At 45.6% G+C, this 18149-nt stretch overlaps 1 protein-coding gene across 1 annotated transcript; it reads right to left on the bottom strand.

Moving 5' to 3' along the window:
- Positions 1-5109: 5109 nt before the first annotated feature.
- VPS11 (vacuolar protein sorting 11 homolog (S. cerevisiae)) lies at positions 5110-16831 on the bottom strand. The gene is made up of 16 exons (XM_006833902.1): positions 16610-16831; positions 15914-16062; positions 15677-15812; positions 15193-15356; positions 13130-13377; positions 12109-12310; positions 11574-11725; positions 10776-10962; positions 9287-9433; positions 8993-9181; positions 8723-8884; positions 8398-8537; positions 8106-8308; positions 7823-7994; positions 5433-5655; positions 5110-5274 (listed from the first exon to the last, which is right to left on the bottom strand). Exons 1-16 carry the CDS (start codon positions 16794-16796, stop codon positions 5110-5112), a joined length of 2826 nt encoding a protein of 941 aa, XP_006833965.1. The 5' UTR covers positions 16797-16831.
- Positions 16832-18149: the final 1318 nt, after the last annotated feature.

The raw sequence follows: 18149 nt of genomic DNA, 5'->3' as shown, positions 1-18149 counted from the left end.
TCTTGGCTGGGTGGTCTTGGGCACACCATCCTATCTGGATCTGTGTTGCTGTTGTTAAGTGCCACTGAGTGGATTCCAACTCAGGGAAATTCTGAGGGTTTCTGAGAAGTGGCTTTTGAGTTTGAACAGCCGACTGCTCTTGTGCAAAGCTGCCTCCAGAGTCGCCTATTCCTCTAGAGTGCTGCCTTTGATTTCACCAACAAGGAAATACTGAAACATCACATTTCACCAACAAACATACTGAGCTCAAGTTAAGAACTCAAAGGGAAACGCCTCTTCCTCTTGCCAGGGCACTTTGGAAAAAGGTGTTCAGTGTCAAGCAGGTAGAACTGGGTTCTACAGTCCAAGGCAGAGGGTCTTGTTTCCTTCTGGATCTACTGTTTGCAGTAGCCACTGCCGATACTTTCAACTTTCCCAGTTCTGGGATCTTCAGCCTATGGGGTTCTTTTGCAGACAAACATCTGGTCTCAAAGCATCTGCTCTCAGACTTGAGTGTTCTCCATTATAATCACTTCTCCAATAAATACACCCTGGGAGATCCTGTGCAAGTTAGGTAAAGCTCAAAATGTCAAACAAAGCCACTAAAATCTAGGTTACAGGGAGTCTGCAGACTAGGCAATAGGGAGCCCACAGAAAGGAATCTTAGAACTGTTACTCTCATTGAATCTGCACCTCATATTTGAGTCAAATTGTTCCACTAAGAAATAGTGTCTATAGAGCACTATTGTCTTTTAGGAGCCCTGGTGGCACTGCAGTTAAAGTGCTTGGTGGCTAACCAAAAGATGGACAGTTTTGAACCCAACAGCCAACTCTGCAGGAGAAAGAAGTGGCCGCCTGCATCCATAAAAACCCTATGGGGCCGTTCTGTGTTGTCCTTTAGGGTTGTTATGAGTCAGAATGACTCCAGTGCATTGAGTTTGGTTTGGTTTTTGTACTGTTTTCAATTTATCTTGAAAGTAATCCTAACCCTCAGGAAAGGCATCTCTGGGACCATTCATTTTACAGAAGCAAAGATGGTCCTCAGGGGTAAAGTGACTTGCCCAGGGTCATTCAGAGAACTGAAACTAGAGTCTTCCAACTCCCAGTTCAATGCTATGAAATGTCAGCAAAAGCCACAATCCCATTCCTTAGGATGCTGGAGGGAGAGAGATAAGCAGCTGCCCACCTCTTTCTTATCTCAGGCTTGCAGTACCTTCAGTGGCTCTGAAGCTTAGATCTGCACACAGGCCAAAGTCCCAAGGGTGGTCTCCCCATTCACATCAGTAACCCAATGGTGTATCACAACTAGGGAACTCTGAGTAATCTTGGGCTAAAAACAAAACAAAACCACTTGCCACAGTTGGCATCAACACAATCCCATGGTGTTAGGAGGACTGTGCTCCATGGTGTTTTCAGTGACTGTGACCTTTTGGATGTAGACCACCAGGGCTTCCTTCCAAGGCACTTCTCAACCCTAGTAGCCTAGAACTTACTAGGTGATCAGTAAAAACACTGAAGAGTGAATGGTAGGGCGCATTCCTAAAATGTTTGTGTGCAATAAGGAGACTTGCAGGGTATGTGATCCTTTTAGGCCTGACAAGATATATAAGGATCATGGGGAACAGTATCCTATAGTACAGACGAATTTCCGCAGGCTGGGTCACTAAATCCAGAGCCCAGGATCCTAACCATAACAAGAATCCCACTCAGACCTCCGCTCCTTTGGAGAGGATCCCTTCAGCTCTTTATCCCGCCCCCACCACTCCCTGAATAGCCCGTCCCCTTCCTAAGGGAAACTCAGCTACTGGCCCTTTAAAAAGGACTCAGCTTTAAAAAGAAAGTGACGGACAGCCGTTCCAGCCAATAAACGACGGAGGATGGCAATCAGGGGACCAATTGTTGCACGCATGATCCGGAAGGCAGAAATTATAAGGGTCACCCGCTCAGGACTCACCGTTGTTGTAGTTGTGTCACCGTTACCAGACATGGCTGTGCTCGATAAGTTGTCCTGTGGGGTGTCATTGAGGTGCCCTATGATCTAGAGAGGCCAGAGGCTCCAGCTGGCCAGTACTTGGAGCACGTGGGCCTGAGCTCTTCCTACGGCCCTAGCCTCCCGAAGCGGCAAGGGGTGTGCGTCACTTCCGGCTCACTCCTTTAGGGGAGGTCCCTTCTACTGGGCGGTAATAAAATAATTGCAACAGACCCAAACTTTACCAGCTTCTTTACCTCCCGACTACGCTAGGTTATTGCTGGTTCCCGTTTGCCCCAGTCATCTTGCTTTGACACCAAAACTTACCACACGTTTTTTTGTATGCCACCTGTTTCTGAGCCAGGAACACTGATGGTCAATGGCTAAGATGTTTTCCACAGATTTATTCACAAACTGTCTGCAGTTCCTTCTAAAAATTGTTAAGTGCTGTTGAATTGGTTCGATCCTGTATAGGGTTTCCGAGGAGCATCTGGTGAGCTTGAACCACCGACCTTGAAGTTCAAAGGGACCTTGCAATCCTTCGCATTAACCCACAACGGCCACACCAGGACTCTAAAATTTACCCAATTAAGCCAAAGTTAGCCATTTAAAAGAGGCATGAAATTCTGGTTTTAAAAGTAAAAAAAAAAAAAAAAAAAAAAAGGTTAAGTCAGGCCCCACTAAACATTACAAATATGCGCTTACAGAAACCAAAGTTTTATCAGTGGTTATCAGGGATGCGAGATGCTGGGAGAGGAGGGCTTTATTTAGGGTACACTGAGCTTATGTTAATGTTGGTGAATTGGTTGGAAAAGTTGAGATAGTGAGAATTGAAGCATAAATTGAAGAAGGTAATGAAGCCACAGGATTGTACATGCAGAATTTGAGATGGTGCATGCTTTATTGTGTTTATTTTCACTGCAATACAATTTTTTTTAAGTGAGTAAAGGGCCTTTAACAAGTCATGTGCCCCCTAATCATTTACAAAGAAAAGAACTGGTTCAGAAAGCTTACCAGTTGCTGTTGGGTAGATTCTGATTGAGGGTGACAGAGTAGAACTATGGTCTCCATAGGGGTTTCAATGGCTGACTTTTTTTTTTTTTTTCAATAGTAGATTGCCAGGCCTTTCTTTCAAGGCACCTCTGGGAGGACTCAAGCCTCCATTTTGGTTAGCCAGCAAGCACATTAACCACTCGCACCACCCATGACTCTTCCCGAAAGCTCATCATCAAATTCTACAGCTTTCTCATTCTATAGCTGGGCACAAGTAGTAAATGCTGCTTTTGTGACACTTCCATTGTTCTATTCAAACTGTTTTACTACAGCCCTGAAGGAGCAACATTTCTATTTTTAAAATGAGGAAACTAGTTCAGAAACTGTCATGCCAAAAGACACATAGTTATGAAGTGGCAGTGCTAAGTGCCAAAGACTGTTAACAAGCAACAATACGTTGCTTTTTCCATTAACATTAGTTCTTACATGCTAACCACTGTACAAAGAACTAGATACCCATCAGTAACTTTGGTCCTCACAGCTTTACAAGATTGTTGTTACAACTCTAATGTACAGATGCAGAAACAGGTTCAGAACAGCTAAGTTTTGCCTAAGTCAAACAGCTAAGCAAGACAAACACGTAAGTTCATAAATATGCCTGAAACCACAAAGCCCATGTTACTTCCTTCAATTAAATCAAGCCCACAGGAGCAATTTCTAACAGCTAGTCTAACCCAGGAGCCCTGGTGTGGTGCTGTGGGTTAATGTGCTGGATAGCAAATTCGGTGAGAACTGCAAGATTGGTGGTTCAAGCTCACCAGCCACTCTTTGGAAACCCTATACAGGGTCACTGAGTCAGAACCGACTTGACAGCACTTAACAAGTTTAACCAAAATTATATAGAGAAGCCTAGCAACTCAAACTTCCGTGAACAATGTCAGAGTTCGTGAAAACAAATGTGTTTTCATAAAGGCCTTTTTATACTGTTTAGAATGAGCCCTGGTGGCGCAGTAGGTTAAGTGTTGAGCTGCTAACCGAAAAGTCAGCAATTCAATCCCCCTTCTGCTCTACATAGTCCTGGTGTGGCGCTGCAGGATGCACTTGACTGCAAGGTTGGTTTGAACCAAAAGGTCGGTGATTCAGACTGACCAGCTAATCCTCTGAAACCCTACACAAGGAACCGACTTGACAGCACTTTATAGCTGCTCTGTATCGGTCTCTTGGTGCAACACTATAGGATCAACACTAGACTGCGAGCCACAAGGTCCGGAGCACAAGGTTGACAGCTAAGAACAGATTCGACAGCACTTAACAGCATGCTTCTCTCTGAAAAAGATGAGGCAGTTCTCTGTCCTACAGGGCTGCTATGGGTCGGCATCAACTCAATGACAGTGAGTTTGGTTTATCCTGTGTTTATCTGGTACTGAATACAGCAAGACATTATGCAGCCAATTTATGAAGGCAAGTTTAAACCTACCAGAATCTGCCTCTTGCTTGGATACTTTGCCCAAGCAAGAGCCATTGATACAACAAAACTAAAAGGCAAGAATTATTTGGGGTGCTTCATTTCAGACTCCTTTTGGAGCTTGATCATGAAATTTTCTGCAAGGTTCTTCAGTAAGCTGAGTTGTTTTCAAATGCTGCAGTCCACACAAGAATGAGGTTGAGTCCATGTTATTTTCAAGAAAAGGAAGTGGCACTTCTGTCTACTTCTTCTGGGGTAAAGGAAATGCAACAATAGTAGGACAGAGGAAAGAGACTGTATGATGCCCAGTAAGAATACAGGAAGTCCCTGGATGAAATCCTTTTGCCCCCATATCGTTATATTCTTTTATTTATGCACTATGGGAGCAAGGACCCAAGCACAGCCTGGTGCTTCAGGATGGAAAATAAAGCAGCTATTGTCCATACTCAGAGGTTACAGAGGTGCCCTCCCCCGCTGGTCTAGAATCATCTACACTGCTCAAAAGAGTTAACAGGAGCAAAAGCAGGCTGCCAGAGGAAGGATGGGGAGGCGGGAGGGACGGGGAGAGGAAAACATCTCTATTAGCATTGAGGCTATAGCATCAGATCAGACCCATCAGCCTGCCTCCCGTGCAATGGCTGTGCCTCTGTCCCTGTGTCCACGCTGATGTGCCCTCACTATCACATCCCCTCCCATAAGCTGCTTAAGTGCCCCTCTTGGAGTGCATGAGCAGGTCCCGCTGCAGCCCAGCCTCCAGGCTTGGGGGTAGCCTAGTTGTGGGAGGGTCTGTCAGCAAAGTCAGTTTGTTGAAAACGCCTCGACCAAAGTAGTCAGCGATCACAGAGAAACTGTCATTGGAGCACTTGAGCTGTAAGGGAAGACGAAAACGAAGGAAGGAGTAAGAATCACGAAGAGCTCAAGTACTTCTTTCCTAAACGCCCCCATCCCAGCATCCTGGGAGTAGACAAGGAAAGGAAGCCTTGAGTGCTCCCAAAGGGATTTCTGTGACACTATGGGAAGTCCCACCTGGTGCTGGAACTGATCATGAAGATCCCGTTTCTGTTCCTGGGCCCGGATCATATCCATGACCTTCCGGTTTTCAGGGAGGCATGTGGGGCAGTCGGCATCACTTTCCGAGTAACTCTCAAAGCAATGTTGGTGGAAGGAGTGGCCACAGAGGAAGTGGACCGAGGGCAACTCCAAGGCACTGTTACAGATGCTGCACTTGGTCTTCTGGAAAATCTTAGGACTACAGGCAAGGGAGAGAGGCAATGAGTAGCCAAGAGTGAGGGCAGGGCCAAGAGCTAACCAGAGAGAAAAGGCAGAGAGTTGCCGAGGTGACATCTTGTTAAGACCCCAGGTCCTGCCTGTCTTACCACCAAAAGGGGTCAAATGAGGACAATAACCCCGGACCTGGAGGTCAGCCTGCTCACAGCAAATCCAAGGAAGCCAGGGGGATATGTGTTTCTCTCTTAGTTTGCTCAGGGTGCCATTAAATTGATATTTAGGTCTTTACTCAGATGTGACCCTTTCCCAGCGTCCTTTCCTGGGCTTTTGTTTTTTTAGTAAATTCTAACACACACATCCTCATCCCATTTGCCTTCTCCAATTAATTTTCTGCTTAGAACTTACTACCATAGAACATATTATGTATTGTACTAATTTATTATGTTTGCTGTCTGTCTCGCCCTCTACAATGTAAGTTCCATGACAGCAGGGCTTTTCATCTGTGTTGTTAAATGCTTAAGGTGTAAGAAGAGCTCAGTCAGTATTTGAAGAATGAAGAAATTGCTCCTCTCTAATAAATACTGTACAATGATGTTAGGGCAGATAAGGCTTAAGAGTAGGGATTAATATCGTCCATGTTGCCACAGACTCAGTGGTGACCCCATATATACTAGGTAGATGTCCTCCATGGGATTTCCAAGGCTGTGGCCTTTTGGAAGCAGATCACCAGGCCGGTCTTTCAAAGCGCCTCTGGGTGGGTTTGAACTGCCAACCCCTCAGTGGTCAAACACTTGCCCCTTGTACCACCTGATGGTGGTGGTGATGTACCCTGGAGTCGGTTCCGACCCACAGCGACCTTGTACAGGATTTCCAAGGCTGTAAATTTTTACGGGAGCAGAAAGCTTCATCTTTCTCCCACAAAACAGCTAGTAGTTTCACACTGCTGACCTTCAGGTTCACAGCTCGTTTTGAAACCACTACGGTAAAAGAGCTCCTTTTGCACCACTTAGGAACACTTAATATCACCTATAAATACTTCCAAATTAGCCACTTTCTGCTTTTTCTAAAGTGGAGTTTTCACTTCAAAATGGCTTCCAAACACAACTTAGATGTGTGCTTGCTGCTACTTCGTGCCATCGAGTCAGTTTTGATTTATAGTCACCCTGTATAGGGCTTTCGAGGCTATAAATCTTTATGGGAACAGACAGCCTCATCTTTCTGTGGAGTGGTTGGTGGATTTGAACTGCTCCTTAACTATGTGCCTGTTGTTGTTGTATTAAGCCATCATGTCGGTTCCAAGTCATAGCGACCCTGTATAGGGTTTTTAAGGAACAGCTGATGGGTTTGAACAACCCACTTTGTAATCCAGTACTTTACTCCACAGAGTCCTGGTGTGGCACTGTGGGTTAATGCGCCAGACTGCAAAGCCGTTTGCACTACAAGGCCAGCAGTTCAAGCTCACCAGCTGCTCCTCAGAAACCCTATACAGGGTCGCTAGGGGTCAGAGTCGACTTGATGGCACTTACCCATAACAACACTTTATCCTACAGCGCCTTAGAAAAGGTAAAGGCAAATAAAAAAAGAAAACTCTCTGCTCCATGACACAACCCAAATAAATAATTATTTACATAATAAGCCAGTATTTGGAAATCCCCCATTAAAAGACACCTTCAAGAAAGGAAATGCTCAGTCTTGACAGGGGTATAGGCACACCCACGTTCACTGCAGCACTATTCTGACAGTCAAATGATGGAGACACATAATGCCCATCAACAGAAGAATGATTAAAGAAACTGGTACATACACACAAGGGAATACTATGCAACACTGAAGAATAACCGTCAATTGGCAAAGCACCTCATAACATGGATGACATTAGAGGACATCATGGTGAGTGAAATTAGTCAATTACAAAAGGATAAATATTACATAAACCCACTATTGTAAAAAGTCAAGAAAAGGTATTCATACTAAAAGGAACATTACATACTGGTTACCAGGGGTGGTAGGGAAGAGAGTTATTCAATGACTAGAGGGTAGACATGTTAACTTGAGGAAGGCAGTTTGAAAAAGAATGCAAGCGCTCACACACACTTTATAATAGTACTGTCTGGGAAAAGTACACCATTACACCCTGTGAAGAATGAGATTATCCCAGGTGCCCCTCCAAACATCTGGACACCAAGTACCTGGCCTTGAGCTCCTGGATCTCCTGGCGGATGCGGGTGGTCTCCTCTCGGTACCGCCGCACCCGAAGCTCATCCTGTGCTATCTGCTGGCTCTGCTTCTGCAGTTTTTGAACCAGGTAGTCCCTGATGATGGACAGGGTGGCTGTGGAGTTGTGGGCCAGGGTCTGCACCACTGAAATTGGGGGCCAAGAGGAAATCAGACCATGAACCAACACCACCCTGGGGACAGAGCTGAGGGGCCCTTGCTCCAGAGCCCCTGTCAGCAGCCTATCCACCCAAGTACCTAGGAGGGGCGGCATGAGGTTCTTGGTCTCAATATGCTTAAGCACAGCTGCCACGTACTCCTTGCAGTCCTCCTCTTTGCGGGCAAAGTAGCTGAGCGCCTGCTCCCACAGGGAGGGCTCCTGGTCCCCATGGCGCTCACACACGGTGATCACCTGCCGGTACTGCTCATGCTGCATGTGGTAGTGCATAATCTGCTGAAACCTGGGGCCAGAGTAAACACACATCTCAGGCGGTCCCTGGAAAGTTCCTTGGGTCCCTCCCCTTCGCCCTGAAACCCCCCAGACTCTTACAGCTTCCCCTGCTCATAGAGGTAAAGAACCCCGTCCTGGAAGTCATGCATTTGGCAGAGGACCAGGGCCTTGTCGAAGACATTGGCAAAGCGTCCACTCTTCAGCAGAGTGATGGCCTCTGCGTGAAGCTTCTCTTTGACCTAGGGAACAAGGAAGGAGGAATGAGTTTCTGGACAGAAAGAAAAATCACAAGTCAATTCTCTCTTCACTTCAGTCCCTGAGAGTGAGTGTGACTGTGGTCCCTAAGGAATGCACCTGGAGAAGGCCACTGCAAGTAAGAACCGACTTCTCTCCAGCACCTCCTGTGGCTCCTGCCGGGCCCTACCTGTGGCTCCTTCTCATGGGCCCAGTTCTGGAGCCGTAGCTCAAGGAGGGTGTCATAGATGCCTTGTGGTGACTCAGGCTGTACTTCACTCATGTGCTCCAGGAAGGCTTTCAGCTCGCGCGGGTTGTTGGCAAAAATGGGGATGAACTCCTCTGAGTTGGCCTAGGATGGCAAGGCAGGAGAGGAGATAGAGTTAGTGAGTGGACTCTGTACCCACAGGGCCCCCAAGTGATACTTGCTGTCCCGAAGCTATTCTCCCACAGGCCTCACCCTGCAGCCCAGAGCCTCCCTTTCGCCTCGCCCTTCAAGGCTGGGCCGATAGTCAGTACAGAGTCCCTTCAGCAGCTGGGTCGTCTGCTCCGGTATATGGTGCATGAGGATCTTGCCATAGCGCTTCATGTTGCTCTCGGCCTGCTCAAAAGGCAGCTTGCCGATGTACTGAAGGGCTTCCTGGTAATTCTGAGGAGAAGCAAAGGGTAGAGTATCACCCAGGAAGGACTTTCCTCATTCCAGGGAGATGAGGAATAAGAACCAGGCTCTGCCCAAGGCAAGGGTCCCATCTACCTTAATGTCTTCTAGCTGAATCTTCAGATACCACTCATGATGCGCATGGTTCTCAGCCAAATACAGGGCATGGGAGTAGTAGCCAGCCTGCCGGAGGACCCTGATGGCTGTCTCCACATCAAAATGCACTTCACTCTCACTTTTGGTCTGCCAGGGAAACATAAGATAGTCATTTGCAGAGAGGTTGTGGCTGGAGAAGGGAGAAAAAAACCAAAAACAAGTGATAAAGTCACTGGCATAGAAGCTGTGATTAGGGAACAGAAAAAGAACAAGCATCTGAACCTACAAGCAGATCATAAATAATAAAGACTACTCATGAGAATGTTGTTGTCACGTGCTGTAGAGTCGGTGCCGACTCATAGTGACCCTATTTAGGGTTTGCGAGGAGCAGCTGGTGACTCAAACCGACTTTGCAGCCCAGCGTTTAACCTATACCGTGTCACACCAGGACTCAATTCATAAGAATAATAACATCAAACATTTCATAGAGCACTTGCTATGGGCCTGGTACTTTATAGCCAGAATTCATTTAATCTTCTGAACAACTTTAGTTGTTGGTTAAGATTCATCAAGTTGGTTCTGACTCATAGCGGCCCTGCATAGGATTTCTAAGGAATGGCTAGTGGGTTTGAACCGCTGAACTTTCAATTAGCAGTCCAGTGCTCATCCTTATAGCGCCACACCACCTAATACTAGGGGCTACTATTATCTTCATTTTACAGATGAAGAAGCTGAACCTCAAAAACATGATGTGACTTGACCAAGAGCACAGAGACAGAAAATGGCAGAACCCAGATTCGAACCAAGGAAGTCTGGCTCCAGAGCCCCTACTTTTAAAACACTGTTATCTTGTCTTTCAGAAAGTTGATTAAAAGTCAGAAATTTTCCTCTGCCCCTACCTTTAAATACCTTGAAAATACCACACCATCAGCCTGGGATTAGATATCACAGGAAAGTTAGTGCCATAGTATAAGAGGGGAATCAAGAAATAAACTCTTTCCAGATATATTGTTGTTAAGTGCCACTGAGTCAGTTCTGACTCATAGTGACCCAGTGCAGAAAGTCTGAGGATGTAAATCTTTACGGGAACAGAAAGCTTCATCTTTCTCCCACAGAGAGGCTGGTGGTTTTGAACCACCAACCTTGTGGTTTGCAGTCTAGTGCTTATCTTACAGAGTCACTGCGCTCCCCTCCCAGTTTATACTGTTAAGTGCCATCGAATCGGTTCCGACTCATAGCAACCCTGTATAGGTTTCTCAGGAGCGGCTGGTGGGTTTGAATTGCCAAACTTGTGGTTCAAACCATCCTTGTGGTCTAGTGTTTATCTTACAGTGCCATACCAGGCTCCTCCCAGTGTTTAGGGCTCCTGAACAAAGTCGTCTCTTTCCTCTCCCTGCATCCTTCTATCCTTCTGAAAGAAGGGCAAGGCCTGATGGAGTTACTTCATGCTCGGTGGGCCCCTGAGGAAGCCTGTGGTCCCACCCCGCACCTTGATGAATTCCTCCAGCTTTGAACTGTCCTTGAGCTTGGTATAGCAGTTGAGCAGCAGGGTGGTGTGGTCAGCATTGGCCAGAGATTGCCGGTGCAGTGTCTGCAGGTAGGCAGTCAGGTTGTGGATGCGCTGGGCATCCAGAAACTTGCGGATCACATAGGATGGCTCTAACTTTCCAATGGTTCTAGGGAGACATGTGCATCAAACGTCATTGACATCACTGTGCTTCTCAAACTTTAACAGGCACAGGAATCAGTTGCAGATCTTTTAAAAATACATATCCCATTCCTGTTAGATTCTTCATTTCAACAAACTCCTAGGTGATGTTGATGATACTAAACTCTGGATCATACCAATTAACAAGGTTCCAGAATGCTGGCTTTTAAACTTGGCCGCAAATAGGAATTCTAGATTGCTTGGGACAGAGATTAGATGGGTTCCTAAAAGCCTTACCAGGGTCAAAAATTCAAAAACATAGTACTAAAGGGAGAAAATGTGAGATCAAGATATGAACATACCCATTTCTCTTTAAAGAATCGTATTATCATCAATATCAACAAAGGCCAGACTAAAGATTAATGTAAGAGGTACTCATAGCTCATTTGCATGAGTCATGTAAGCATTCCTTTTCCAGTAAGCTATCTTATCCTCTCATTTTGAGGCATCAAAGTATCTGCAGAATAAAAAGAGTAATTCCTGGTGGAATTCAACCACCTCCCCTAAGCACAGGTTTTAGCCTGTCTGTCTGCCTGTCCCTGTATTCAGAGCTCTACCCCCATACACCTCCAGACTGACCGGATATACTGTTGGACAGCCCCATCATGGTTGCCCTTGCTGTAGAGATGGTCACCATATTGCATGAAGATCTGGGCCAGCCCATCACTGTCCAGGTGCTGGCTCTTGGCCAGGTTAATTGCCATCTCAAAGAGGTTCTTCTTAAACAGCATCTAGAAAGGAAATTAGAAAATTGATAGATGCAGTCCTGAAAAGACACCTTCCAGAATGTGCCCACAACCCACAAGCCAGACTGCCCTGGAGTTCTAATCTAGCAAGATCACAGACACTTCAAAACCTCCTAAGATTCCCCCAAGACCAGTATCATCTCATCTTACAAAGGTTCTCTGCAGACAAAGAGGACCCCAACAGTGGGTCCTGACGCCAGGCATTACTTCCCTCCAGGCCTCATCCCAGGTCCTGTACCTTGTAATTCTACCCTGCGAGGTTCAGTAAGACTGTGACCTGAAAGGAAGAAGGAATCCTGACCAAAGTGACTTGGGGAACCTGTTCCTCTGGGTGTCTGTGGCCAGCACTAGGAACCTGGTGGCCTTGCCTCCAGTTTGGTCTGTGTGTCCTTCTCCTGCAGTGCGTGGACCCGTCCATCCCGCGTCAGCACATACAGGGAGCCCCACTCAGCAAGCACATCCACTACATCTTCAAAGACGGCACTGTAGGCTATGAACTTGTTGCACAGGTCATAGATGTTGAGAATCTGCTTGTCGGAGCTCTGTGAGTCCCTACTGGTAAATTCTGACCTGTGTGGGAATGATAAAAGCATGAGATATGTGTACCACATCTGTCTCCGCTCCTCTTATTCCTTCCCCAGGACAACTTGGATGCTGCCCTTTTTACCTAGAACAAATCACCTCTATGAGCCCTCCCAACAGTTCACCCTGGGTTGGAAGCACTGGTAAGAAGAGAACACATAGACCCAGTCTTACTCTTTAGGGTCCTATAATTAGCACAAGCAGTACATGAAAACATTAAGTACATTTTGATAACCATTTGTTTAACAGATATTCATTCAGCACCTGGCAGGCATAAGATACTGTGCCTGATACAGAAAGAGACAAATCAGTATCTGACAGGGAGAACTTCCATTGTGCAGCAGACTCGCCCCATTTTTCCTACCAGGTTGCACTGGGGAAAAAAGTACTCTCACCTACATTTCCCAGCACTTTTTGATTTCTCCACTACTCAATCCCTTCTTCAACTCTGCCCAATTTATTTAGACTGGTGTGGCATTCAAACCTACCAGTCACTCCTCAGAAACCCTATACAGGGTTGCCATGAGTCGGAACCGATTTGATGGCACACAACAACAGAGTTCAAAACCAAACAAACAAAGAACAAAGTCCAAATTTCTTGGAATATCCTAGTGCACCAGAGATACCCAGCAGTCATCTGCTGCTAAACCACACATTTTTCAGTAAAAATTGAGTCTAACTGTAGGGAAATCTACATAAAACCAAAGTAGCAGATTGACAGGAAACAGGCATTAGGATTTTAAAATTCAGTGAATTCTGGGGAACAAGTCCAGTCCCATCCCTTCCCCTTTTCTCTGGCATCCTTACTTGGGGGAAACCTTCCGGTCACAAGAGACAATGACAAGGTAGCCTCTAAACCAGTGAGCAATGAGCTTATGGCCTTCAAAGGCGAAGCACGGCCCACGCTCATCAGGCTGGTATAAGTAGACACACTCATCCCCGGCCACAATGAACTGCAGGTCCTGAGAGGGGTCGCTTAGGGCTGAGCAGCGCAGGCCACAACCATGGGTGTCCAACTCCATACGAGGGTAGTCCTTCCCAGATACTATATAGGACTGCAAAAAATAAGAAAGGAGTTATTAACTGGCTTCCTCTGAGGAGGAAACATCTTAAGTCTTCACAAGGGAATTCTTGTCTTCATATTGGCTCTCTTTTTCTCTTAGCACTCTAAGACTTCCTCTGGTAGGGGGACCTTCTCCATTCCCTATACTTAATCTTTAAATACAGGAATCCCTGGGTGGTACACAGTTACTCACTTGGCTGCTAACCAAAAGGTTCAAGTCCATCCAAAGGTACCTTGGAAGTCCTACTGATCTAGTTCCAAAATATCTTATGACCAATTTTTTTACTCGGACACACATGAGACCACCGGGAATGAGAATTGACTAAAAACAGCACTGGTTTTAGAGCCATTAAATACACTCAGGGACCACACTTTCTTCCTCCGTAGAGCCTATCACTACCTAGTACAGGAACTCTACACAGAAGAGAAATAAAATAACCTTTTACTGTTTTATCCAAAGAATATTCTTAACACAAAGCCATCTATTAAGTGTCATCGAGTCAGTTTTGACTCACAGCAACCTGATGTACAACAGAACACAATACTGCCCAGTCCTGTGCCATCCTCACAATCACTCCTATGTTTGAGTCCATTGCTGTAGCCATTGTATCAATCCAGCTCATTGAGGGTCTTCCTCTTTTTTTACTGACCCTTTGCTTTACCAAGTATGATGTCCTTCTTCAGGGGCTGCTCCCTCATGATAACATGTTCAAGGTGCGTTATACGAAGTCTCATCCTGGCTTCTATGAACAATCTGGATGTACTTCTTCCAGACAGATTTGTTTGTTCTTTTGGTAGTCCATGGTACATTCAATATTCTTCACCATAATTTAAATGCATCAGTTTTTCTTTGGTCTTCCTATTAATTCCAGCTTTCCCATGAATATTGTTGTTGTTGTTAAGTGCTGTCGAGTCGATTCTGACCCATAGTGACCCTATATAGGGTTTCCAAGGATCTGGTAAGCTTGAACCGCCACCTTGCAGTTCAAAAGGCTTTGCAGTCTGGCGCATTAACCCACAGCACCACACCAGGACTCCTCCCATGAATATTGTTGTTGTTGTGAAATGCCATCGAGTCAGTTCCGACCCATAGCAACCCTGTATAGAGTTTCCGAGGAGCACGTGGTAAGCTTGAACCACTGACCTTGCAGTTCAAACGGCTTTGCGGTCTGGCACATTAACCCACAGCGCCACACCAGAACTCCTCCCATGAATATTTGTTGTTGTTGTTGCTGTGTGCCGTGGAGTCAGTTCCGACCCATAGCGACCCTGTACAGGGTTTCCAAGGCTGTAAATCTTTATAGGAGCAGAAAGCCTCATCTTTCTCCCATGGAACAGCTGGTAGTTTTGAACTGCTGACCCTGAGGTTCGGAGCCCGATTCGTAACCACTACGCTACCAGAGCTCCTCCCATGACTATTAGGCAACTGAAAATACCATGGTTTGGGTCAGGTGCACCTTATCCCTCAAAGTGACACCTTTGTTTTTTAACAGTTTTAAAGAGATCTTTTGCAGCAGAGCTGCCCAAAGCAATACTATACACTATTATAGTTTAGGAACATCAAGAACCAGAGGCATAAAACAACTTGTTCAATATAACTTAACAAGTGAGGTAAAAAATGCAGTTTTTTCTACTAAAATTCCAGAGTTCTTTTCCTAATTCTTTCGAATCTCCAAGGCAAAGAAATGATTCAAGATTATATGCTAAACATCTAAGAATCCTTCTTCTGTCAGTTTCTTATGTCAAACCCTAAGCAATGGGCGAAACTTTTCCTGTCTGCTACTGAGAATGGAGGCTTTGGTTATACCTGAACATTCTCTGTTGTCACAACAAACAAGTGAGTGGTCTTTCCTGCTTGGCGAAAGGACAGTCCAGTGACAGGATAGTTGCCCTTGTGCAAAATCTGGGTCTTGCTATGCCTGTCCCGAGTGATGTCTCCTTTGTTCAATGTAACACTGCCATCTGTGAAACCTGTAAGAGAGCAAGAAATAACACTTCAATGAGGCTGAAAAGATCAGGAACAGCAAAAGGGAAAAAGATAATATGAGGTACTCATTAGAAATGACAAGCTTTCTCATAGCAAACTTCTCCAATGAAGATCCCAATGAATGACAAGAAGATTGATACTCACTAACACAACTTCAAAGAACAAAAATAAGTGCCTTCTCATTCCAAACCTTAAAACCTCAAAGTACTAAATGGTCTCATGAAATCACTGAAGATGAGCCGCAGAAGCAACTCTGAGGAAAATCTATATTTAGGAGTGTTAGCTTTGCCTTCTTTCTGCTTACCAATGGCCATAAAGTTGAGATTTTCATGAACAGTCAGACAAGACACAACAGTTGGCTCTGTTCCTGGGATAGCCGGGAAGATCCGCGTACAGAGAGGATTGCCACCATCTCTCTTCTCCAGGTTCCATATCTTTACCTGTGGATCAATCTCAGGAGTGTAAATGCTAGTCATCCTATAACAAACAACCATTCCCAAATCATCACCAGATCTTTCCTATTTCCTTTCAAGAGACTCACCAGGGGGTTGATGCCCTCTTCATCCTCACCAACAGATGCTAGAATATTATGCTGTTTCAGCTGGTAAAGGTGTGTCACCCTTAACTTGTAGGCCTGGAAGCATGTAAACTGTAGAGAGCGGGGCAAGAACCAAATCTGGCCTTCCATATGTGCAGTATAGTCAAGGAACCTCCTTTCCAAGGAGAAACACATATATTTAAGCCAGAGCCCAAATAACAACTAATATTTATATCACCCTTTTAAATTTCCAAGATTTTTTCCTACATTATCATCACGCGGGCCTCCCATTAAAAAAAAGTGAGAAAGATGACCAGCTTCTAATAGCAATTGGAAGAACCAAGCAGTAAACTCTGGTCTCATCTCACTTACAATATTGTTAGTGGAGACAATGACACCTTACATGAATCTTTTAAAACGAACTTGCATCCTTTTTTTTTTTTTTTTTTTTTTGACGGATTCCTAAAATAACCTTACCAAATTAGCATTTTACCCTTTTTACAGGTAACTGAAGAACAGTGCGGATAAATGACTTGCCCAGGATTGCTCAGTTGGCAGCAAGAATGGACTTCCTTCTCCCCTCAGACTAAAGAAAAAGCACTGGGCACTCAGCTAAAGGAAACAGGTACGAACCCCTCTGAGTTCGTAGATCTCTTTAAGGATCGGGGGAGAGAGAAGACGGCTCCAGAGGAAGGATATCTCCAAGGACCAGGCTCCCTCGGCCTGAATCGCAGACAGTGATGCCGGGAGGGAGGCAAAGGAACTTGGAAGCAGCGGGTCCAGAGACAGGAGCGGCCCCAGGAGTGGCTCCATCATTACCCAGCGGCTCCTTCACCAGCTCCTTGTCGAAGAAAACGAAGCGCCGCCACTGCAGGTAGGCCGCCATCTTGGTCGAGGGCCACGCCTCCTGTAAAGATATCACGTGAGAGGAGCCTGTCGGTCACGTGACCCGCTAAACGATTCATGTCATAGGCCGCTTTCTAGCTCCTGGGCGCACAGACGCTGCCGACGGGTGGAGGTAGTAATCGGGGACGACAGCGGCTGCTGCTGGGAGAGTGGGAGGAGACGCGTTCGGTTCGCCTCGCGTCTTAACACTAGCTTTGTTGTTTGCGTTAGGGGATTGACTGCGTCCTAGTGGTACACTGGTTAAGCGCTCGGCTGCTAACCAAAATGTCGGCAGTTAAAACCCAGCCGCTCCCGTAAAAATTTGGTGGTTGGGTGGTTATGTGCTGTGGAGTCACTTCCGACTCATAGCTACCCTGCATAGGGTTTTCTGAGGCTGTACATCTTTGTTGTTGTTGTTGTTGTTAAGTGCCATCGAGTCGGGTCCGACCCATAGCGACCCTGTACAGGGTTTCCGAGGGTGTAAATCTTTACGGGAGTAGAAAGCCTCATCTTTCTCCCGCGGAGCGGCTGGTAGTTTCGAACCGCTGACCTTAAGGTTCGCAGCCCGATTCGTAACCACTACGCTACCAGAGCTCCTTACGGGAGCAGAAAGTCTCATCTTTCTCCCGCAAAACGGCTGGTAGTTTCGAACTGCTGACCTAGTGGTTAGCCGTCCGATTTGTAACCACTACGCTATTAGAGCTCTGGAAACCTTATGGGACAGTTCTACTCAGTCTTATAAGAGTACTATTATTAAGTCGACACCGGCTGGAAAGCAATGAGTTTTGTTTAATTAGTTTAACTGTACTGGCTAAAATTTTGAACATCCATTTCCTCCTTTATAAAACACACTAGATATGAGGGATCAAGATTAAGAATGTCATGCACTTAGGTCACTTGGAACTCTTTGGACCTAAGTGTGTTCTGACGCCGTAGGTCTGTTTTTAGGCATAAATAAAACAATGTATATAGAACCTCGTTTTCAGTTGTAGGCGAGAAAAACTACAATTAAAGTTTGTGTGGACACTAGATTGCTATATAAGCAATGTCTTAATTACTGTATTCTTATTAGGCTGTTTTATCAGCGCATGTAGCATGTAATAAACAGGCAAAGCATGTTCCTTAAAGAAGCTAAGATACTGATCAAATGCAGACTCCCAAAACTCTGGGCCTTCCCTCCTTTTTTCACAATGGATCTTTCTGGGACATAAGCAGAACAGAGCAAGAAGCCTCGAAGTGGCGGCTTTGAGAACTGAGAACTGAATTATATAATGTGTGTCAAGTGCCCAGTGTATTGCATGACCACCCTCCACTCCTAACTCTAGCTAAACCAGTTTTATGTACAAACAAGAGT

Source organism: Chrysochloris asiatica, unplaced genomic scaffold, assembly GCF_000296735.1.
Source record: "Chrysochloris asiatica unplaced genomic scaffold, ChrAsi1.0 scaffold00008, whole genome shotgun sequence".
Taxonomy (NCBI): Eukaryota; Metazoa; Chordata; class Mammalia; order Afrosoricida; family Chrysochloridae; genus Chrysochloris; species Chrysochloris asiatica.
Note: the sequence above shows the minus strand (reverse complement) of the source record. Positions and strands in the feature narration are given on the sequence as shown.